The 25,890-nt window shown below is 33.8% G+C and overlaps 1 protein-coding gene across 4 annotated transcripts; it reads right to left on the bottom strand.

The window, feature by feature from the left end:
• On the bottom strand, positions 1 to 24,516 carry mybphb (myosin binding protein Hb). 4 transcript variants are annotated; one of them, XR_001518721.3, is made up of 13 exons: positions 24,218 to 24,516; positions 22,530 to 22,589; positions 22,206 to 22,340; positions 19,172 to 19,339; positions 11,787 to 11,875; positions 11,428 to 11,623; positions 9,881 to 10,020; positions 8,649 to 8,808; positions 8,370 to 8,506; positions 4,625 to 4,811; positions 3,888 to 3,945; positions 1,004 to 1,045; positions 1 to 330 (listed from the first exon to the last, which is right to left on the bottom strand). XR_001518721.3 is itself a non-coding variant. In XM_015606726.3 (12 exons), the coding sequence occupies exons 1-11, from the start codon at positions 24,465 to 24,467 to the stop codon at positions 3,914 to 3,916; spliced, it is 1,554 nt and encodes a 517-aa protein (XP_015462212.3). In that variant the 5' UTR covers positions 24,468 to 24,516; the 3' UTR covers positions 1 to 330; positions 3,888 to 3,913. The 4 variants fall into 4 exon arrangements, 2 of the variants coding, with proteins under 2 accessions (XP_015462212.3, XP_049335443.1); XR_001518722.3 differs by lacking the exon at positions 22,530 to 22,589 and having other exon boundaries at positions 24,218 to 24,515; XM_015606726.3 differs by lacking the exon at positions 1,004 to 1,045.
• Positions 24,517 to 25,890: the final 1,374 nt, after the last annotated feature.

The raw sequence follows: 25,890 nt of genomic DNA, 5'->3' as shown, positions 1-25,890 counted from the left end.
TCGAAGGCGCAAATTTATTCTTAACAAACACTGAAAAGTGGATAAACGACTTTTCCCCTTTTTGCAGGTGATCCCATAGAACTGGTGGAAACTCGATCAGCTTTACAATATAGGACAGAGACAGGTATGGGGAAATACATAAATAGACACAAATACTTAAATAGATGTTTCGACCACCAGCAGTCAATATATATAATAACTATATATGTGCTTTAATTGTGAGTCAGAGTGTTACATACGAAAAGGACGTTAAATGTCTCTTTATTTTTTTTCCTTTATATGTACAGTTCATGATTTTCTTATGTTTCAGCAACCAGTGTCGGCAAGATCCTAAAAATAAAACAACAAGAACAAGAAAAAAAAAGTGGGTCAAATATCACACATACATATATATATATATATATTCTAATATATAGAACATCTGACATTGTTTTTTATTTGTATTTTTTTTTTATTCCAGTGTGGAATATAAAAAAATATATATAGCTTAATTTTGCAATATTTAGTGCTTTTAAACTATTTGACATATTGGGAATCTGACAGATATATTTTATAATGAGTGGACCAATAGAAATGCTCCAAAATGGCTTGGAATAAAAAAAAAAATGCCATATAGCTTTTTTTCTTTCAATATAGAGAAATAGAGATTTTTCTAGGATTTCTCCTTGGGGTAAATAAAGTATGTATCTATCTGTCTGTCTGTATGTCTGTCTGTCCATCCATCTAGCCACAATACAGTATATAGTATATAAACATATATAAAATATATGTTGTTTTGTTTTCTGCAAAGCTCCAACCGAGCAACTGTCCTTTACACTACAAACTAAACATTTAATAAATTAATTAATTTATCATTACAAACACAAAATTCAAAATAATTCACAATAAAATTTGTATTAAATAATTGTACATAAAATGAATATATATATATTGGTTTGATCTCATAAAGTTACCATATTGTACAGGGCCTGCATTCACCCAGCACAGTAACTTGTGCCCTCACCTTTTGAAAGGACTCTCTCTTCCTGCTGCTCCTAATTTGGGACTGGAACATATGCAGACAGGAAAGAACAAGAAACAGGTGTCAGTGGCCTCTGGCAGCATATATACCACAGCTGAAGCAGCAGAACCTACATTAGGTTTCAGTTTCCCTCTTTGTTTCAACTTTGTTTTACTGTTGATTCTGCTTAACTTTTAAAAGAATCTTAGAAACTTTTCATTATTATATATTCCAATATTTAAGGGACGGTCTGTACATGTTTGGTGAGAATGTGTAATTGAAAAAGCATGCTAAAAAGTACATTTAAAGCAGGCATTGTGGTGCAGGGTCTTTACAAAGTGGATATATCTGGTGTTTTAGGGAGGATTTTGTAATGTGTGTGTATATATACATTTATTTAATGTATTGTGGCTGTATTTATAACATATCTATAGCCATTTTTATTCCAAGGCATTTAGGAGTTTCACAGTATGACTGACAATATGTCAAATAGTCAGCTCTCTTCAGTTATAATTATGCAATTTTTTTGGTTTAACACTGCACAAATAAGCTGGTGAAGATTGATGAGCAGATGATGAGTTTGCCATTCAGATTTCTTTGTTTTACATGCAGTTTTAGCTTTTTCAATATCAGTAGCATTAGCAGTGTCACAGTCCCTCAGGTAACCAGGAAAAAAATATTATAGCCAGAAAAAGGTCCTAGGACCTACCAGACCACTCTGTCCAAATTTTAGAATGAATATACTGTATCGTTATTATAATTATAATTATATTCTAATTATAATTAGAATTATAATATTTGTCCTCTCCCCACTGTAATTTCTACACTAGTACTTTTACTGTAAAAGGAAAAATCTTAAGGAATGCTGCTTTAATATAGGAAATATTTAATATTTCAAATACGATTAGCAGCATTATAGTTGCTCAGGTAACCACAAAAAGCAAAAAGCAAAAAAAAAAAAAAAAAAACGACATATATGTAAATATATATATAGTCTATGTGTCTTTGCTAGAATGATACCAGAAGCCCATTTATGCCATTTACATTTTGCCTTCTTCCCACTCTACTACTACTGATAACACTAATATTTTTTATATAACATAAAAGAATCTTAAGGACTGCTGCTTTAAAATAGGAGAGTTTTACTATTTTAAACTCCATTAGCACTCTGTCCACTTTTTAGAATGAATATACTCTGTGTGTCTTTGCAGGAATGATAATATAAGCCTATTCTACTTTCTACACGACTACTTTCAATTTAAAAGGAAAAATCTTAGGAACTGCTGCTTTAATATAGGAAATATTTACTCACTGAGGGTTCTGTATTATGTGTTCAGTGTTTTGTCTGATTCTTTTTGACATTAGCTGTAAAAAGCGGTATATAAATACATTTTGATAGATTTCTTTAATTTAATATTTCAAATACCATTAGCAACACCATGGTTGCTCAGATAACCACAAAACACTTGTGGGACCCAGAAACACTTGTGGGACCCAGAAAAAGCAGATTGATTATAACATATTGCCCTTTTCCTACTCTACTTTTAATATAAAAGAAGAAATCTTAAGGACTGCTGCTTTAATATAGAATATTTTTCATATTTCAAATATTGTATCCCCATCTACATGGAACTAGTATAATAGAATAGAGCTAATACAAGATAATTCCAGCACATAAATAACTGTAACTTGTTCACAGTGTAAGAACTGAAGAACTGGCACAGCGATCGGCTGTGAACTCCCCAGGGCCTAATGGGGAGCCTGGAGCTGAGTCAGGGAAATGTGACTGGGTCTCATGTTGTACACATATGGAGGCACACCAGGGCTAATTTATGGAGCACAACCACTCACCCCCCTCCGGCAGCAGCAGCGGCTGCACTCTCCAAGTTTAGTCGCCACCATGTAAGGCCAGCGGCGGGGAGGGGAGACGGATGCCCTGTCAGGACCCGAATTAGATGTAAACTCAAACTCACACTCTAATTTGCTTATTTGGAATTCTTCTTCTTCCGGCATCAAAGGAACGTTAATTATGATTAAAGACTTGTGACACACTTTTAATGAGTAATTAATCATGAAATGAAGTTTCTAATAAATATTTAAACACCTAATTAAACATATATTTATATACAGACAGATAGACAGATAGATAGATAGATAGATAGATAGATAGATAGATAGATAGATAGATAGATAGATAGATAGATAGATAGACAGACAGACAGATAGATAGATAGATAGATAGATAGATAGATAGATAGATAGATAGATAGATAGATTATGATTATACTTGCGACACTGTGACACACTTTTAATGAGTAATTAATTATGAAATAAAGCAACTAATTAATATTTAAACACCTGATTAAACATACAGATATATTATATAAACATATATTTAGAAAGATTGACAGACAGACAGACAGACAGACAGACAGACAGATAGATAGATAGATAGATAGATAGATAGATAGATAGATAGATACTCAGAAACTCAGACTCTATTTTGCTTATTTAAAGTATCTAATAAATATTTAAACACCTAATTAAACATATATTTACATAGATAGATAGATAGACAGACAGACAGACAGACAGATAGATAAATAGAGATAGATAGATAGATAGATAGATAGATAGATAGATAGATAGATAGATAGATAGATAGATACTAAGACTCTAATTTGCTTATTTAAAGTATCTAATAAAGTGTCTGATAAATATTTAAACACCTAATTAAACATATATTTATATAGTTATTTACATAGACTCTCATTTGTTTATTTGGAATTTTTCTTCTTCTGACATCAAAGGAAATTTGATTATAAATAGATAGACAGACAGACAGACAGACAGACAGACAGATCAGCAGAATGCTGCTTACACTGACCTGCATGAATGTGGTGGCTTCACAACTTATTTCTTATCAGCATCAGCAATCACTGGTTCTGTTGGGGAGGGAAAATATTATAATAATTATAAAATATTAAATGATAAAATGCTTAAAACAGCTTGAAATAAGTTATAATCTTTAGTTTAGAACAACATCAGCAATAAATAAAGTGTTACAGCAGGTGATTCTGGTCTTCTAAAGGTCTTCTATCTTAGTATTCTTAGTATTCAGTTGTTGAAAGGCATTAAATGACTTTACTTTACAATGACAGTAAATCTAATAAAGTCTGCTCACATATGTATGCCTGAGCTGCTAAGTGGCTTCAGAGTAATAAAACCAGCACAAGCAAACACAAGGCAGATCAGTGGCTATAAACATGACTATTAACATGGCTTAAGGTGGATTAGATTAACATCAAGCCAATGTAACACAGTGTTTAGGACGATAACTGCCTATGGATATCGCCCAAATCTTTACTTGGACTGTGATATATGTATAAATAAATCAGTAGAAAATTAATATTTTATTTTAGACATCATTATACTGTATTAATTTGATTAATTTTACAGTATGTCTTGTATAAAAAAGAGCAGTAATCAGTGTTTTGTTTACTGTTGTCCTTGACACTCGTTAACCTCACAGTCAGGATGAAGCAGCAGTGCGTACACAACTGCTGCCCTGCATTGTTTCTCAGCACCTGTCGAGCTTATGGTCTCTTGTTGTGCCGGACTTACGTTTGACCTCCAGCTTGCAGGTGACGATAGCCTCTCCGTGCGCATTCTTGGCTCTGCAGGAGTACACGCCACCGTCAAAGTTACCGGGTTTGCGGATCTCCAGAGAGCAGATGCCCTGGTTGTTGATCTGCCTGAACTTGGGGTCGTCACCAATGATCATCTGGTTTTTCATCCATTCGATCTTGGGCTGCAGAGAAGCATAAAAAAAGCACAAAAGAGAAAGTTTGTCTATTTGTTCGTTTGTTTTTTGTGCCATTTCAGCAACATTTTGGCTATTTTATGGCATCGACAATGTTCATAACTCGAGCATCACAGACTTAAATCAGTTTCTTCATATGAAGCCCTAGTGAAAAAACAAGTAGATTAACGTTTACTAAGCATTATTATGCTATAGTAAACTAAAGTGTTCTTGTAGCCACTTTATTATTAATCAATATATTTAAAAAGTGATAAAATAAAACAAATTAAACTACTTTTTGGTACTTATTATACTTTAACTGTATAAAAATAGTACAAAAGTCTTACTTAAATTGTGCTTAACTAAACTAAAATTGAACTATTTTAAATAAACTTAAATAACATTTAAACATTTAAACTACTTCATGTATGTAACCCCATATTTTAAATATACCTTAGTAACATTTAAACATACTACTTCATGTATGTAACCTTATATTTTAAATATGCTAACAGTAAAATTATAATATATTTAATGAGTATTACAACTGTATCACTATTTATTATACACAAGGTACATTAGAAATGTACTAAGAATTGATGTTAAATATATGTGATCTATTTACATTAGCGTACAAATACGCTTCTTGTTCCTGTCTTTTGTAAGTACCACACTTCTAGTATACTTTATTGGGTATAAAATATATATTTTAATATACTGTACTACAACTTTTAGCATGTTACAAATTTCCTTTAAATTTTATAAATGTAGTAATTTAACTTTAATTTTACTTTCTAAAAAGTTGCATGATATATTGTACTTTAAGTTGTTTTTAACACACTTAAATGCTAAAAATGTACAAAAGTATATTCGAAAATAGGTATTTTATAAGTATATTGAATTGCATTAAACTAAAATTGTATTTCATAGCAGTCTTTTTTATTTTAAAATATACTATATTGTACTTTTTACAACAATAAATCTGTTAAGACATTTCTCAATATGTTTTGAGTACAATTAAATATATATTTTAAGAAAATTAAGTATTTTAGCTGGTGGAATCTTTTCTTTTCATTTTTTCATATTTGTTACCCTATAAAAAGTTATTTTGGTGGTTAAAAGTGCAGAGCAGTCTAATAAGATGTGTTTAATAGTTTGTGGAGCACTATAGAGCACTATATCCAATTCGGCACCTAGTCATGATTGTCTAATATTGTATTTTAAGGAATTCCATATATTGCATTTAAAATTAATGATTGGGAATATTTCATACAGTTTATATTTTGATTGCTAGAACTAAAAAAGAAAGTGTTTGGTCTTCATGTTCTCCACAGAAGAAGAAACCAAGAAATCAAAGTCCTTGCAGAGCGTAACACACACTGGAATTTAATAGTAGCTAAGGAAGCCTTTCATGCCTCATAGCTGGATCAATTAAGGTGCTAAGCATTCGCCGCATAGTCACGCTGAGACTAAATCCCCGCTATGCCGCGCCCGCATGCTCTAAGTATCCCGAGCATAGTCAGGGGTCTCTCTGGACCACATTGCACAAGAACGTCACTCATCCAACCTGCGCCAGTGTGTGTTTATTCTATTTATCATGCATCCCAGGGGCTCGCGCTGTCTACGAGGGTGAGCTGACTGCCAGATTCCTGTGGCCATTCCAGTTCTAGCCTCGCTGCCATACAATGTGCTGAGAGCTGATAATGAAACAGGACTGCACTTCTAAAATCAGAGCCTACTTAGATCAGTAGTTGAGTACATGTGTGATTAAAGACCATATTTATCTGTGTTTTAGTCATTTTATTATCTTTTGCTAACCTGGAAGTACAATTGTTTTATTTGTTGTTTTTTTATTGTTCTGTTATTGGGTTAATGTTATATATATATATATATATATATATATATATATATATATATTCACTTTCTGATACTCACTGGTTTCGTTATTATTATTTTTTTTATATTCTTCACTTAGAATTATCTTTAACTAGAGATAATGTAGCAAATCCAGATATAATGAGGACATAATAGCTGAATGGAATTAAAGATATAATGTGTATATGTGTTGTAAATATATATATATATATAAATATATGTGTATATATGTGTAAATATATATATATATATATATATATATATATATATATTTGTGATTCCTTTTAAATCCCAGCCACACCCATGCCACCCCACCCAACCATCACTCACACATATACACAATATATCTTGAATTCTATTCAGCCATTATATCTTCATTATATCTGGATTTGCTATATTGACTCTAGCTTAAGATAATTCTAAGTGAAGAATATTAAAAAAATTAAAAATAATATAACCAGTGAGTATCAGAAAGTGAATGGGGCGAAAGCCATCGTTAAATAATAATTTGTTCAACAATCTGAAAATAATTCTAAGTATGTCTAAAAAGGTATGTAACCAGTGTTTGTGTAACAGAAAGCGAATTAGGGCAAAAGCCAGCATTGAACAATACTTTTTTTTTAGCGGCTGTCAGTTCAGCCAATCAAAATGTCCGTACTATCTTTGCCATAGGAAAGGTAGAACTATCAAGTAAGAGATGCAGTCTTTTATTTATATTTTAATCATTACTTTCACTGAATATTCATTTTGCTAATCTGCTTTTAACTTGCTTGGGTTTTGTAGTATATTGTATGTTTGTGTATATACAATATTATTATTAATATTATTATTAAACTGACTTATAGTATTATAAAACCTTACAAATTTTCTATTGGCCAATTCCAACCCACTACATAGATGTAGATATCGTCAATGTCCAGTTAAAAAAAAAAAAAGTATCTCCATTTTTTTTTTTTTTTTTAGTTTACTACACAATTTGAACAAACAAACTGTCTCTAACACTGTGTCAACATTTCTTGATAAATGGACCAATAGAAACACTTCAAAATGATTAACCACTGATTTCTATTGAAAGTTAAGAAGGTTATATATCTCTTTCTATTGTAAAGCTGCTTTACAATAGAAAGATCACTGTTTAAGTTTCTAAATCAGTTTCTCTGATTTTGCTATTTATAGGTTTATATTTGAGTAAAATAAATGTTGCTTATTTGTTCTATAAACTACTGACAACATTTATCCCAAATTCCAAATAAAATAATTGTCATTTAGAGCATTTATTTGCAGAAAATGAGAAACGGCTGAAATAACAAAAGAGATGCAGAGCTTTCAGACCTCAAATAATTCAACGAAAACAAGTTCATATTCATAAAGTTTAAAGAGTTCAGAATTCAATATTGGGTGTAATAACCCTGGTTTTTAATCACATGTTCTCCTCTACCAGTCTTACACACTGCTTTTGGATAACTTTATGCCTGTTGCCAAAATTCAAGCAGTTCAGCTTAAGTTTGATGGCTTGTGATCATATTTTCTTATCATTTTTTTAAGAGTTTTCTTATGTTTTTCAGAGCTGTACATTGATATCAGACTATTAGGAACCTCTATTGGTTACGGTGAGCATAAATATGGACATCTACAGTCATTCTAGTTACTAGTTTGCACTAAAAGCAATAAAGGTAGATTCAGAAGGCGTACCTTTGGGCTTCCTCTGACAGCGCACAGCAGCTTGGTGCTGTAGCCCACAGTGGTGCTGCGGTCGGGCATGACGGTGGTGAACTTGGGAGGTTCGCTGAAGTCGTGTTCTTTGTACTGTGGTGGCTTGTAGTCGATACCTGATGGACAGACAGAATGACACACAGCTATTTATCTACTGAGATTTTAAAACCCAATATATATATCAAATCCTGACTTCTTAAACTCAGTTCTCTTATACTGTTTTAAATGCTTCAGCTTGTAGGAAGAATCCAGGTTCACCTGTCTTCTGGATGGTGGCAAAGGTCTTTGTGACAGTAGCCTGTTCACTAATTCCACACTTGTTCTCAGAGAAGACCCTGAAAGTGTAAGTGTTGCCCATGATGAGGTCTGAGATGGTGGCGTTCATCCTGTGATAGTGCTCCAACACTGTGTACCAGTCCTGTGAACAAGAGCACAGAGAAGAGCTGAACAAACGGCTGAATAAAAGGCTTCTGACAAGTGATTGATTTAACATTCACTATATTAATAAAGATTTTCTTGAACATATTAATAGAATTACACACTCTGAAGGCCAACTGGAATAACTTGTGTACATGCTATAGCTCAAAAAGCACTTTAGTACCTAGTTTGATTGAAATTAATCCAGTATGATTTGTGAACAGTTATATGCACACATATAAGATATATTGTGTATAAATATATGAGGACGTTTAGAATATACATTTTAAAAATGTACTAAGAATTAACAATGCCTTTTGAAGGGAATGGAGGTAAAAAATACTTATTTAATCATATACTTATGTAATCATATACAGTATTGATAATGTACTTGAGTAATTTGGAAGACTTTAACTTTGATGTCTTTAATTGAACATGGATATATTTACTGTATTACAGTAAATACAAAAAAAAAGATATTACACCATTAAAGAAATACTTTAAGAAATACTCATTTGGCATGTTTTACTGATTTTCTTTTCAAACCAGCTTACAATTTTTGGTTAGTTAAAAGCTTTCTGAACATTCTGAACAGTTAAATCCAGTCAATCTTTCAAGTTTTCTGTGTGTTCTTAGAATGCCTTTAAATGTTCTGGTCACTGCAACAAAGCTTGTGTCAATGTTTTCATTTCTCTTTTTAGGAATGTTACTTTTAACTATTTGATAACATTAGAATTAATCTAGCTGGGAATGTTATGTGAGAAAACCTCCTAATAACATTGTGATGCAAACCATTTTTATTATTTCATATGTTTTCAGAACGTTCCTAAAACATTACTCTGTAACATTATTTAAAAGTTAACCTTCCTGAAACCTTTTCAAAACATTGGCAAACATTCTTATATGGAATATTTGATTATTTCTCATTGAATTTTGTGTGTTTTTATAATATAAACTCTGCCTATAGTGCCATAACTGTACTCAATGAGACCCACTGCCCAGACTCAGGCAATGAAATCAACTTAACTGTGATTACTGAGTCACTGAATGAGATAAGGATTAGAAGTTCTCACCCCGGTCTTTTTGTCAGCTTTCTGGATTGTGTAGCCAGTGATAGTTGTGTTTCCATTGTCTTTTGGCTCAGTCCATTCCAGAGCGACGTTGAAACCCCAGGTATCCACAATCTTTACAGATGCAGGAGGACCTGGCAGCTCTGTGTGTAGAAGACAATATAATTGTATTTGAAACACAATTTAAATTGCCTATAAAATTGTAATAGTTTTGTTAATAACATTTAATGCACACTTCTTTTGTTTCTAACTAACCAACCAACCAGCCAGCCAGCCATCCAACCAACCAACCAACCAACCAACCAACCAACCAACCAACCAACCAACCAACCAACCAACCAACCAACCAACCAACCAACCAACCAACCAACCAACCAACCAACCAACCAACCAACCATCCAACAAATGAACCATCCAACCAACCAACTAACCAATCAACCAACCAACCATCCAACAAATGAACCATCCAACCAACCAATCATCCATCCATCCATCCATCCATCCATCCATCCATCCATCCAACCAACCAACCAACCAACCAAACAACCAACAAACTAATGAACTAACTAACAAACAAACAAACTAACTAACCTACTAACCAACTAACCAATCAAACCAACCACCAAACCAACCAACCAACCAATCAACTATTCATCCATCCATCCATCCATTCATCAACATATCCATCCAAATCAACCAACCAACCAATCAACCATTCATCCACCCATTATCCAATCAACCAACCAACCAACCAACCAACCAACCAACCAATCATCCATCCATCCATCCATCCATCCATCCATCCATCCAACCAACCAACCAACCAAACAACCAACAAACTAATGAACTAACTAACAAACAAACAAACTAACTAACCTACTAACCAACTAACCAATCAAAACAACCACCAAACCAACCAACCAATCAACTATTCATCCATCCATCCATCCATTCATCAACCCATCCATCCAAATCAACCAACCAACCAATCAACCATTCATCCACCCATTATCCAATCAACCAACCAACCAACCAACCAACCAATCATCCATCCATCCATCCATCCATCCATCCAACCAACCAACCAACCAACCAAACAACCAACCAACGACCTAATGAACTAACTAACTAACTAACTAACAAACAAACTAACCTACTAACCAACTAACCAACTAACCAATCAAACCAACCAAACCAACCACCAAACCAACCAACCAATCAACTATTTATTCATCCATCCATCCATCCATTCATCAACCCATCCATCCAAATCAACCAACCAACCAATCAACCATTCATCCATTCATCCACCCATTATCCATCCAACCAACCAACCATCCAACCATCCAACCATCCATCCATCCATCCATCCATCCATCCATCCATCCAACCAACCAACCAACCATCAAACCAACTAATCAACCAACCAACTAAACAATCAGCCAACTAACTAACTCACTAACTAACTAACCAATCAACTCAAATATATGTGAATATTATTAAGTACATTATATTATTAATTATATAATATTAAGCCCTGAACTTCTTACCAATGATCTGCAGGGTTAACTGGGCTTTGTCCTCAAAGCTGTCCACCTTAACACACATCTCATAGACGCCGGAGTCCGCTCTCTCAGAGGTGCGGATGAAGAAGATGCTGTCCTTGTCGGTGTTACGGATGTTCACTCTCTTGGTGTCGAGAGGCTGGCCGTCTTTTGTCCAGGTGACCACGGGCTGAGGTTTGCCCTGCGTGGAGGAAAACACACAGAAAGTCTAAACTGAAAGCTCACAGAGAAATCCCAGCGCTGTTGAGGGTTAGTAGCTGCTGATGTGTAAATGCAGAGAGTCTGTATTGTTTAAGGGGTTATAAATCATGCTGAGCCGTGTTGAAGAGTTAGGGCTCACATACGCTGAAGGGGATGACAAGGTTGATCTTCTCTCCAACATTCACCACATAGCGCTGTCTCAGAATACGGGGCAGGTGGATCTTGGGGCGATCTACAGTGGGAAACAAGAAATCTAACATTAATATATATTTATAGGTTTATGTTTTAGTAAAATGAACATTGTTGTTTTATTCTATAAACTACAAACAACATTTCTCCAAAATTTCAAATAAAAATAAGGTTATTTAGAGCATTTATTTGCAGGAAATGAGAAATGGCTGAAATAATAAAAAAAAAAAAAAGATGCAGAGCTTTCAGACCTCAAATAGTGCAAAGAAAACAAGTTCATATTTATAAAGTTTTAAGAGCTCAGAAATCAATATTTGGTAGAATAACTCTGGTTTTTAATCACAGTTTTTTAATGCATCTTGGCATCATGTTCTCCTCCACCAGTCTTACACACTGCTTTTGGATAACTTTATGCCTTTACTCCTGGTTTAATGGCTTGTGATCATCCATCTTCCTCTTGATTATATTCCAGAGATTTTTAATTTGGTAAAATCAAAGAAATTCATTATTTTTAAGAGGTTTCTTATTTTTCCAGATCTGTATATACAGTATAAATAGTATAATTCATTGTAGATTAATAATAAACTTTTTACTGGTACTGTATGTGCTTGAATACAATGGGCATTATTCATCAACTATTGTTAAGAAGAAATTTCGGTAACACTTCCTATGAACCTTCATGCCTTATGAATTTATGCATTTATAATGCATTATATGACATGCATAACAACTTATAATGCCTGTAATAATGCTGTATAATAACTCATAAGTACTTACAGCAACATTCATAACACATTATAAACTACAAATATAAGGGTTTATAAAGAAAGGGCTTATAATGCCTTAACATAACATCTGTATATAAGAACATTATACAATGTAGTGTTGTACCAACATATACCAAATCTGTGCAATCTGTGTTATAGTGCATTACAACACTACATTGTACAGTGTTCTTATGAACAGATATTATAAGGCATTGTAAGCCCTTTCTTTATAAACCCTTATACTTGTAGTTTATAATGTGTTATGAATATCGCTGTACGTACTTATGAGTTATTATACAGCCATATTACAGTCATTATAAGGTAGTATGCATGTCATATAATGCATTATGAATGCATTTATAATGCATTATGAATACAGGGTTCACAGGAAGTGTTACCGAATTTCTTCTTATAAGTTGCTTACACAGTTTTTTTTTAACGATGGTTCTGACATTTGCCAATGCTAAATTTAGAATGTATTAAATTAATAGGGAAATAAATGGGATCCATCATTATAAGAGTAGAGCTGTGATCAATACTGCGGTTCAAAAACACTGATGCAGTAAAAGCTGATGCAGGATTTTTGTCATCTGTAGAAAAGAACATTATACAATGTAGTTTTAAAACAAAATATACCAAATCTGTGCAATCTGTTATAGTGCCTGACAACACTACATTGTACAATGTTCTTATGACCAGATATTATAAGGCATTGTAAGCCCTTTCTTTATAAACCCTTATACTTGTAGTTTATAATGTGTTATGAATGTCACTGTAAGTACTTATTATACTTATTATACAGCCATATTACAGTCATTATAAGGTATTATGCATGTCATATAATGCATTATGAATGCATTTATAATGCATTATGAATACAGGGTTCATAGGAAGTGTTACCGAAATTTCGTTAACACTTTCTATGAATGTCATCTTTATTAGACTCTACAACTACATTCATTATATATTATAATGCATTCATAAGGCATTATAAACATGGCTACAAATATTTATAAAAATGCATAACCTACTATAGCCATGTTTATTAAGCATTATGACTTGTGATCATAGTAAATTATAAGCTATGCTTATGATATAGATGTTAAAATAGTATATATCTATCGTTAAAAATCTAGTCCCACAATGAAAGTCTGTCACTTTACTTAGAGTGCACAAAGACCTGTTATAATACATTATAATTGACTGTAACTAATATTATATTCAAGACAAGTATAATTCATGAGTGGTTGAAAATATATTTATAGGATTATTGAGGGTGTGTTTATAAGTTGGAAGCTACTTTAGTCATGATAAAGTCTGCAAGCAGGGACTGAGTTTCTTGGTATTGACGTATAACATGTTATAAACACAGCTATTAATGCATTATAATCACAGTTTATGATGCATAATAAACATGGTTATGATGAATTATAGAGTTTTATAAATATGTATAGCCATGTTTATAATGCCTTATGAATGCATTATAATGTGTTATAAATATGTTTATAGAGTCTTATAGAGATGACATTCATAGAAAATGTTACCTGATGATTCTGACATTTGCCAATGCTAAATTTAGAATTTATTAAATTAATAGGGAAATAAATGGGATCCATCCTTATTAGAGTAGAGCTGTGATCAATACTGTGGTTCAAAAACACTTTTTTTCTTGGACTTTTTAAAGAAAATGTTAAAACTGTAAGCAATTTTGTATGGCATAACTTACTAAGACTAAGACTGACTTACTCACTTAAAAAAGTAACTAATTTAAAGTTGACTACGAGGTAGAGTATGAGTAGTTATGAGTATGTAACCTTAAGATTCAACTTCAGATCGAGTTTCAAGTCCTTTCAGAGCACAGAATGCTCTACAGAATGCTAACCACTAATATAATCTCCAATCCCAACCTTTACTAACTTTTGCAAATTTTGCACAGCTAAACCCTTAAGCATTAGCGATTAGCATTATAATCATAATAAAACTATGAAACATCATCATCACCATCATCGTTTTACTCTGCCACGCTAATGGCTAAGCTGTCTTAAATCTGTAGTACATCTACTTTGGGAGATCTGACATGCTGACGGTGGACCTGCTCATCTCATCACAGCTGTAAATAGGTCAGTGCTGTCACATCCCGCCTACTTATAACATACGACGGACAGCTTGAGTTACATCAAGTACTTTAATGAGAAATTCTCAATAACTTTGGAGTCTCTCCACTGAAATATAAACCCTAAAACAGACAAACAGGCGTACGAAAATTACAGCCGAACGGCTACAGCTCAGAATAATGTTATCCTCACTGTTTTAAAACCTCTGACACCGCGCTAACCAGATTAGCCCAGCAGACACTCAGTGCGACATGAGCTTTTTGCAAGGCTTGGCATTCTTTAAATGTCAACTCAGCTGGAGCTGTCTTCTTTTGCCTTTTGCATTTAGAGTACTAATAAAGAGAGGCACCCTGGTGAAAAAAAAAAGTAGATTAAAATATACCAAGCATTATTATGCTATAGTGCACTAAAGTGTTCTTGTACCACTTTATTATTAATCAGTATATTTAAAGAGTGCTAAAATGGAAAAAAAAAACTTTTTATTGCACTTATTATACTTTAATTGTAAAAAATACAATGTACAAAAGTCTTACTTAAATTGCTAAGTGCTAAGTATACTTAACTGTATTAAAATTATAGAACTAGTTCAGAACTATTTTAAATATACTTAAGTAACATTTAAACATACTACTTCATGTACAGTATGTAACCGCATATTTTAAATATTTCAAATATGCTTACAGTCAAATTATAACACATTTAATGAGTATTACACCTGTATCATATATTACAACTATTAAACACTAAGAATATTAGAAATGTACTAAGAATGGATGTTAAATATATGTGATCTATTTAAATTAGAGTAAAAATATGTTTTTTTGTTCATGTCTTTTGTAAGTAGCACACATACAAGTAGTATACTAGTATACTTCGATGGGTATAAAATATATATTTTAATATACTGTACAACAATTTTTAGCATGTTACAAATTCACCTTAATTTTTATTAAATGTAGTCATTTAATTTACTGTCTAAAAAAAGTTACATGATACATTGCATTTTAAGTGAACTACTGTAACTGTAAGTTGTTTTAAACACACTTATATGCTAGAAATGTACAGAAATATATATGGAAATAAGTATTTTAGAAGTATATTGAACTATAATTATATTAATCAAAAAGTGTACTTCACAGTAGTCTATTTTTTAAATACATTATATTGCACTTTAAAAAAAAATGATCAAAATTTTTCTTTCCACATTTGATCAACGCATAATATTAATGTACTTTTAATATATTTTAAGTAATAACTTAAATCTGTTTACAGCATAATTAGACATTTCTCAATATGTTTTAAGTATAATTAAGTATATAGATTTTTTTCACCAGGGTTAATAAAGCTAAAACCAGAAGTAAAGAATATTCGACTGATATTTAATGACTTATCATATAGTGAAAAGCAATTCAACTCCACTTTGACCTACAAATTTAAGGTTCCAACTAAAAAATGTACAATGCACAATTTTGCACATTTCTGTTCTTGTTTCAATTGAGAAAAAAATTGAAAAATAAGTTATTTTGTTGCTTTCAGCAATGCATGCAACTTCTAAAGTTCAGACTTTCAATGAGCTGATATAAGAAAATATGTATTTTTTTCAAGGTTTATATGTACTGTAGGTTAATCTCCCTCCAAACAAGAACACACAAACTTTTAGAAGTGAAATATGACACTAAAATAAGCCTCTAAATGGGAAACAGAATGTGAGAACAAATGTGTTCTCTAACTCTAATATACTTTTAATGAAGCCCTGAAACAACTGTGCTTTTATTTCCATCGTATGACGAGACCTAAAAATGAACAGAGCGTATAATCTTACAGCTGGCCACCCAGTGAACACTTGACCATTGAATCACTGCTAAAATCATGTACATGACACATAAAAACACATAATAAACACATAAAAACAGCAGTGTGAGTCAAGCGCCGGGTTTACAGACTGTTCTTTGGTTTGCTATATGACCTCTGTTTTCTGGACATTTCGTCTTTTTTGGGACCTAAAAATAGTTGACTTTTTGTTTAAAAATTCATAAATTGGAATTTGTATTTGATTTAATATTGAGAGTTGCACTGCTTACATATTGCTTTACAGCTTGTAAAGTGTCACCCTCTTATCTGTCCTAAAACTCTTAAAAACATATAAATTCACAGTGATAAAGTTTAAATAGGTTAGTTTTAACTTTTGCAATACATTAAATATATATATATATATATTTTTTTTTTATTTATTTAATAAAAAGTAGTTTTTGCTTTTTACCCTAATACAATTTTATTTCAACTTTGGCCATGCATAGTTTTATTATAGATTCAGTGGGCAAGGGAATATTTTGAGATATTAGAAATACAGGTTAGTATAAAAGCTATAACTAAAAATATATAAAAGGTAAATAGGAAATTCTTAAATTCTTAAATTTAAAGTCTTAAAGTTCTTGCAATATAGTATAAAACCATTTTGAACAGAATGTAGTTCTATGATCAATGGAAACCATTTGAAAAGATGACAGTATCATCTATGTACATCATCTGGCTTTTTCTTTTTAAAAGCGTATATATATATATATATATATATATATATATATATATTTTTTTTTTTTTAAATGGAAAACCATTCAGTTATTGCTTTAGTTTAGCATTTCCAAAAAGTGGTCTTTCAAATTCCATGGCATGCTTCTAGATAAACACCGCATCTCTGGCAAGTGCAAAGAGCTTACAGGTAACCCGAGCTGCTGCTCGGCTCCATGCATGGTGTGAGAACACATGGGAATGTCTCCCCCCCCCCCCCCATATGCACCATTCACACTTGTCACCATCGCTCTTGTGGGAAGTAGCTTGACACTGATCCAGAACGCTTTCTATCCACAGTTTCAAAGCCGTGTAAAACCCTTCATATGTAATCCTCGTTAATGGAAAGCACTTCCCAACAAATTTCCAAGCATTTGTATCCAGGATTTCATTCTTCCTACACTGCCCATCTGCAGGCTTGTACCAGAACTGGAAAAGTAGTGCACGCTGTGGTCCTTCTGTTAAATCACTGCATGCACCCTGCATGCCTGAAGTACGTAGACCGGCCTCATGTTACATTTTAGACCAGCTCAACTTTCCATCCTACATTTACGATTTCTTTCTTTAGATCCTGCGCTCTCTACAGCAACTACTGTAAATGTGTGCATATAACAGTTCCCATCCAGAATGGGTCTCCTTTAGATAACATTTCTCACTCCTTTAAGGCTGTACGATATGAAATTAAGCTGATATGTTTAGCATAGTAAAAATAATGTGTAGTATGTAAACTCTGTTACTTTTAACTCCTATTGTGCATTCTTAAAACCATACCGACCATATATGGACAGTATGTTGCTTGAGTACCAACCTAGTGTTTTGCATATAAACCTATTCACCTATTTAACCCCACCCATTCCTTTTACACTGAAGTTATAAGGAGTGTTTCAGCGCTGACTGCTGAAAACTGCTTAGAAATTATCATTTAAAGTTAGAAAAAATAAAAAAGTGTTTCTGTTTATAGGAGAAATGCACTCAAATACAATTTAAATAGACTTGAATACTTAATGTACATGGATTATGCATAGTAATGGACTTAAATTTGCCATAAATTAACCAAAAATAAGACTTAATCTTGTTTAAAAATCTGTTATTTCTGTGTTATTTCTAAGTTAATGGGCAGTACTTGAGTTTGCAAAAAAAATGAATTTATATCTTTCAAGAATTTGTATTTTAAACTAATTTCATAGCTGAATATTTTAATCAATTAATTCTCAAGAAATAGAAATTTGGACTGAATTTGAAACAATTAAATCTCATGTAATTATAATATACACTGATATTTTACATTAATTCTGTTTTACAGTTCTGTTATACATCATTTAGATTTGTTTTTTATAATATTGTTAAAAATAATACAATTTGTATTTCGTAGGTATTTGTTGTACAGTTAATACTCAAGGACTACTGTGATTTTACAATATGACACCTCTATGACACTTATTTTAGCATGGTGTTCCTGCCATATAATTAAACCAACAACAAAGTTTGTAAGTTTTGTAAGGCAACACCATCAAGTGAGCCAAAGTTAAATCACCCTTCTAACAAAGTTTCCTACACAGTTTGCCAAGCCAACAGTTTGGGGAGCAGAGCTGGAGCTCAGACCCAGGTCCAGGCTCGTTTACAGAGGGGAGATTTTTCTAAAACACACATTATATATTACAAAATGGGGACCAGACCAGCTCTAATTTTAAATAATAATAATTAAAAAAACAATATGACCTACTTTACATTAACCACAAATTTTAAGGACTTAAAAATGATAAAATAAACAAAATAAACCAATATAAATTGATTAGTAGAAATAGAAACAGTAATATTTAGCTGTTCTCTGGTTATTTTGAGAGGTAAAGGACTAATATACTACTTTTTTATATAGAAAACTCCAGAACTTACCAACAACCTCTCTGACCAGAACAGCATCAGGCAAAACACCAGGAGGGCTACGGCCTCCAGCATTAACAGCCACCACCCTGATGTTCAGTTTGTCACCAGTGGTCTGGTTCTTGATAACATAGCGGCAGGAAACGGTGAGCTCCTCGTTCACAGCCTTCCAGTCACCAGCTACACGAAACACAGAGGAAAAGATCAAATAAAATGACTGAAAATCCAGTTATTGCACAAAATACAAAAAAGAGACAAAAAACATATAAAGATCAAGATTCCTTCTTTCTGTGCTCCTCCATAATACGATAATACGCTCCAAACTAGATTACTGGCCTTCAAGAACAATAAAGTAGGTTCCAGCTAAAACACCTGCATGCTTTTTTATGTATAATGAGTTAAAACATAAAAATAAAAGTAAAAGTAATTGGATGTGATTGTATTGATTTTGAGATAATCTTATTAAAACTTGACTCAATTAATGCTTTATGTTTAACTGATTATTTAAGTGTTAATGCTTTTCATTATTCTCTAATCTCTCTAATCTAATCTAAATTCTGGGGCCATAATAATAGAAAACTTGTTTTTTATGAGCTTAAAAATGTTTTTAAAAGCAATTCTAAACAAACATTAAAACATTTTAATAGCAAACAATCTTAGATACATAAAGAATTGTGTTAAAATTTGCAGTAAACTATAAACATAACTCTTTAGAAGAGAAATCATGGTGTTGCATATATACAGTGTTAATTTCTCAATCCTTCTATTATAAAACGTGATTTTGACTGTAAGAAAACTATGGACTGTTGGGAACAATTCATGAAACTAAATTATGCCCAAATAATATTTTATATACAGGCATATTACAACAAATATCAGATGTGGGGTTTTTGCCATTTTGAGGACAGATATGAAATATGCGTTGGAATATGCTTTTATTAGTAGTATTATGCTGTTGTTATTATTAATATTTATATTCTATATCCTTATATCAGTTGCCTTCAGAAGGTTATGTAAGTGTAATATATATAAAGTTGTACTCTACAGTATTTCAGGTACTAAAAAAAAAACACAAAATAACTATCATTTTTTTTTAAATAATCAGGGAATAATTCAGGGAAGTGTTAAAAAAAGGAAATTCTGAGACATTCTAAAGACATTTTTTTAAGAATAACTACAAAAAATGAATCTGAAACTTTGTCAGAAATATGATGAATAATTGATTTTTTGTGTGTTTGGTGTGGTGCAGTGGAAAACAACACTACCTTCCAGTGAGACACCACATCATAATGGGGACTGAGGTTCAATTCTAGGTATGGGTGACTATACTGTGATAAACCAATAAGAGTCCTTGGGCAAGACTCCTAACCCTACATTGGTGCAAATTTCTGCAATAGAAATAACTTAATATTGAAGTAATTCACTATCGAAATGCCATAAATATAATGTGATGCAGTATAATATTTATTAAGCTATTTATTAATCTTCTTAAGAAAATGTTTTGGCTTGTATAATACATTTATTAAAACATTATTAATAAATGTATTGTATTTCTGCAATTTATTATTATAAAATTATTTAAATGATTCAAATTCGAATCAGTTTTTCTTCAGCTGTACTGAAGCTGTTTCTGTTACCTGGCAGGTCTTTCACTTTCTATCTACAGGGGTTGCTGGAGACAGTGTTACGGCTAGAAATGCCTGTGTCCTTATAGGGACGCGAGGTAGGTACGCGTGTAAATCTACTGGTGACACTTTGGGGACAGGTGCAACTGAGAGGTCTGACCAGGCAATGAAACTGTAATTTGCATTTCTGTGTGTTTAATTTGGGGAGTGGTGCAGTATGTCACTGGGGTATTTTAAGACGAGGAGCTCGTAAGGAGCAAAAATGCCCATGTTTCCTTGTATTGAGGTCATTAGAAATGTTTTAAATTTAAAATTTAATCTTTATTGCACTTTAAACTTACTACACTTAACTACACTAAAATATACATTCAATGTTTAATTTTTTTACTTCTGTTCTGAAAATGTAGTGTACATATCTGTCTCTTTTACTGTTATTTAAGATCTTTGTTTTTTTGTGTGCTTATATTTTATAACTATAAATTTTATCTGTACACATTTTACATTAAGGGTACTTTAATAAACAGTACTTAACAGACAGAATGTATCAACTAATTAACACATAATTAAAATAATTTAAAACATCATTAATAATTACAATGTTTTTTTTTAACTAATATGTCTCAATTCCATAATATTTCCAGCATTTTTAAGCGTTAGTTATTGCTTAAATTACATTGCTTAATTTTTTCTTTTTTTACATTCGTTTAACCATTTTATGCATTTTATCTTTTTTTTTATTAGTGTTTCATATGTTTTATTCACTTTTCTGTTAATTAACTCTTAACCAAGCACTTTTATTCAACTCATGTAAAGTTTGAATGTTATAGAGGACCAATAAGCAGACGCCAACTACGTTTTCTTTATTTTTATTTATTTATTTATTTATTTATTTAGACTATTCTACAGTTCAATCCTACTTATTTGGAAGGAATAAGCGTTTATCCAATGTAATACAATATTATAAAATATTTTTTTTACAATATGATAAATTAATACTGTTTTTCTAGTTTCTCAATAGCTAAATTTTTTTTGTAGGATCAGTCAAACCAAATGAAACCTAAAATTACTTAATTTTGTTTTTATTCGTTTGTGACTCTTACTGTAAAGTTCTACACATTTTATGCATTTTATCTAAATATTTTGTCATATGTTTTATTCACTTTTTAGAGTTCATTTACTCTAATCACTATTTTTCATGTGATCAGGCAGTGATCAGAACGCCTCATTCATCAACTAGCATCTTCTTATCTATAAAATAGCTTATCTATCTTCCTGTCTGGTTGTTTGCTGGGCTTCAGAGGGGCATATATGGATATATATGTGTATTAGCTGCTATAGCCCGGGTTCGAATAACACTCTGACAGAGGCCTCTGACAGAGTAGAAGCTTCATAGCCACGTGCAGAGAGAGCCTCCGACTTACTTCCTTCTTTGCAGCATTCCACAGTGTATCCGTCCAAGCCGGCGTTGCCAATAGTGGCAGGAGGTCTCCACTGGATTGTGACTGAAGTGTCGTTGACATCTTCCACGACCAGCTCCAGGGGCTCACTGGTGGGCTCTGAAGAAGCAACCAAAATCCATTTACAAAATTACAAAAAACTAAAAAATCACTACCAAGACTACCTTTTGGGTAATGCTGAGGAAATACATAACAATACACAATATAGAAGAATAATAATAAGATGATGATCAAAGATAAAGTGTAGTTAAGTAAAGCAGCATGTTCTCCTCAGAATAGGAGGTTTACCTGCAGGAGGAGGAGGGGTAGGAGCTCTGACCTCCTCAACCGGTGGAGCTTCAGCAGCAGCTGGTGTTAAATAGGCAGGAGTCCATTAGAAGCAGCAGATAAAAGAGCAGTTTTCCTTAAGGGTGTGAATAAAAGCTGGAGCCTTTGTAGCTTAACATAGCAGAGTAAGATTTTTCTTTTTTTTTTTGCATCATTTGCACAACAGTTTGATTGCAGCATTACAAAAAAAGTACTGTCTTTGAGTGATGCCTTAAAAGGACCTGCTTTGGTTTCCAGTTAAAATCTGAATGCTTGATCCATTGGATTTGGTTCAACCTGTTCGAATCTGTGTGTAAATAGTCTTTTTAAAGCTTTTTAAACTAACAATTGGTTTGTTTCAACAAGAGATCAAATTGTGGAAAAGTTGAAACCAAAAGCAGTTCTTTGAGTTCTAGAGCATCACTCAAATGGTTAAAACAAGAGATTGCAAAGCATTCCAAAGTGTTATTGGCATCAGCAGAAGCAACACTAGCAACAGCTTCCTCAGTATTGGCTTAGACAGTTTTATGTTTTGTGCATGCTACTGTGAGCTAATGTATAAAAGGCGACATCGCTACCCTAAGTTTTTTTTAAAGCCTATTATGACTATTATGCCTATTTCCAAAGCACCTTCCAAAGAACCTTAGTCAGTGATGTACTTCCTCAGATGATGTGAGTAATTCTAATAAAACTAATATAAATACTTCTGTACCAACACTAGCAGCTTGTACCAACACGTGGCTTCGGCTTCTTACATGGACAGCTATGTTGCGATGATCCAGCAGATCTGCATCAGAAGGTGGCGATTGAATCTATTTTGTAATGTAATCCTGCTTCAGGCTGACCCTCAAGGTTTGCAGGCTCATGAGCAGCAGCTGGAGAAGCTAAGATTGGACAAGATGTTGGACCCTAATGAATGCGTTGGCAAGGAGAATGTAGCAGATGTAAGAGGTTGGGGAACGGCGAGCTAAAAACCTTTGGACAAATCCCAGCAAGCCTCATGAACTGCGTGTTGAACAAGTCCTACACAGAAGCTGTTGCGTAGTGTCGGGTGCTGAATACGCTTCCGCACGTCAAAAGGAAACGCTAGGTTTTGTGTCAGCTGTGCACACACACTGAAATAAAAATAGCTGTATAGGCAGGCTGTTGATCAAAGGCATGCCAAAGCTGTCAGAGAAGTGTTTAAAAGCGAAAATCGGGCAAACAGCTGTGGATTCCTTATGGTGCTGTCCAGCCTGGGCTGAACTGTGAAGCTCTAAAAAGGGTTTCACTGTCACAGCGAGGGGGAAACTGCGCTGTCAACGGATCCTCACACCTCTGCAGTTAGAGAGGTTAACGTGCTGGTAAAGGTCATGCTTCTGTAACTATGTTAAGAAGAGATCAGTTCGTCAATTTCTTTTTCTGTTTCCCGTAGAGGCGTGAGGAGCTAGGTGAAAGTTAGGGGGAGGTTTGGTGATGGTGGGGTGAGAGGGGATTTCTGGGGGGTTCTCAACCCATTGTCCTTGCAAAGTTTCAAGAGTTCCCTGTCTCATGAAGGACTTGATTCCCCTAATGAGAAGGAAGGATCAAGCTGATTTGAGGCAGGGAATCCTTGAACTGTGCAAGAAAGTCTCCAGAGTCTCCAGAGTTGAGAACTACTACCGGGGTGGTACCCTGATGGTGAACCGTACCTTCTGGAGGAGGGGGAGTTGGTGCCTTGGGTTCCTCAGCTGGTGGAGCCTCGGCGGGAGGTGCCTCTCCCTCTGCTGGTGGGGCTGCCTCGGCCGGTGCTGCCTCGGCCGGGGGAGCCTCGGCCGGTGGGGCTTCAGCAGGAGGAGCCTCAGGTGCAGGCTCTGGCGCTGGCTCAGGAGCGGGAGCTGGTTCCTCCTTCTTGGCCTCCTTCTTGGCCGCCTTCTTTGCAGGGGCTGGCTTAGCCGGCATGGTTCTCCGCAGGAAAGATCCCTTTCGTAAGTAACACCCTTGACTGCGCTGAGCAAGGGGCGAGCTGGGTTTTATAGCGTGCAAAGGGGCTCAGGAACTCCACCCATATCCTTGCTTTTACGTAACAGCTGTGGGGAGGACCACACAGAGCTCTCGGCTTTGGGGGTCGACTGCCACAAGACGACAGGCTGGGGCAGCGCTGCTGCTGCACTGCTGCTTGCAGGGAAGGCAAACAGCAGATTCAAGTGATGAGAGATACAGGATTTATAGCTAGCTACTCAAGGTTTGGAGTAATGAAGTCAACATTTAGGTGATGAAAATCAACAGTCCTGCATCTGTTTCTGTGTATACTTTATTATTATCCTCCTTTTACCAAGTTCTTCAATACTCAAGACCCAAAAGAGCAGCTATTATTATTATTTTTATTTTTATTTGGGTGGTGGGTCATTATGATTCTCAGCACTGCAGTGACACAAATTAGCACTGATTAGCATGGCGTATGGTGGTGTATGAGGTGTAAGTGTGAGTAGTCAAGACCGCTAGAGCCGAGTCAGAGTCAAGACCAAGATTTTTAGTAGAGCAGAGTCAAAACCAAGGAACCAGGAAAAACAGAGACCGGGACAGATTAAGATTTAAAAATAAAAATTCTAATTCCATTCATTTTTATTCTAAAATGTAAAAAAATAAAAAAATAAAAAATCACAGTTTGCCCTCAAACAGCTCATCACTAAGGATAGCTAGCTCATCGCTAAGGTTAGCTTGCTCGTCACTAATGGTAGTTCTCCTCCTGGTAGCATTAGTATTTTAGTTACTGTTATTCTCCTTTTTACAGAGCAGCTATTATTATTATTATTATTTGGGTGGTGGGTCATTATTATTCTCAGCACTGCAGTGACACAAATTAGCACTGATTAGCATGGTGTATGGTGGTGTATGAGGTGTTGGTGTGTGTTGAGCTGGGACAGTGAGTGGATCAGATACAGCAGCAGTGCTGCTGGAGTTATTAAACACTGTTTAATCACTCACTGTCCTCCACTCTATTAAACACTCCTACCTACATTATAAAATGTAAAAAAAAAAAAATTACTTTTTACAGCTCATCACTAAGGACAGCTAACTCATCGCTAGTGGTAGTTCTCTCCCGGTGGCATTAGCATTTTAGCTAGCTTGTCACTAAGGTTAACTAGCTCATCACTACTGGTAGTTCTCTCCCCAGTAGCATTAGTATTTAAGCCAGCTCCTCACTAACAGTAGGTTTCTCCTCTGTTGCATTAGTATTTTAGCTAGCTTGTCAGTAAGTTTAGCTTTCTCATCACTAAGGTTAGCTAGCTTGTCGCTAGCTTCAGTACTATCCCAGGTAACATTAATATTTTAGATAGCTTGTCACTAAAATTAGCCAGCTTGTAGCTAGCTTTAGTTCTGT

Source organism: Astyanax mexicanus, chromosome 5, assembly GCF_023375975.1.
Source record: "Astyanax mexicanus isolate ESR-SI-001 chromosome 5, AstMex3_surface, whole genome shotgun sequence".
In the NCBI taxonomy this organism is placed as follows: Eukaryota; Metazoa; Chordata; class Actinopteri; order Characiformes; family Acestrorhamphidae; genus Astyanax; species Astyanax mexicanus.
Note: the sequence above shows the minus strand (reverse complement) of the source record. Positions and strands in the feature narration are given on the sequence as shown.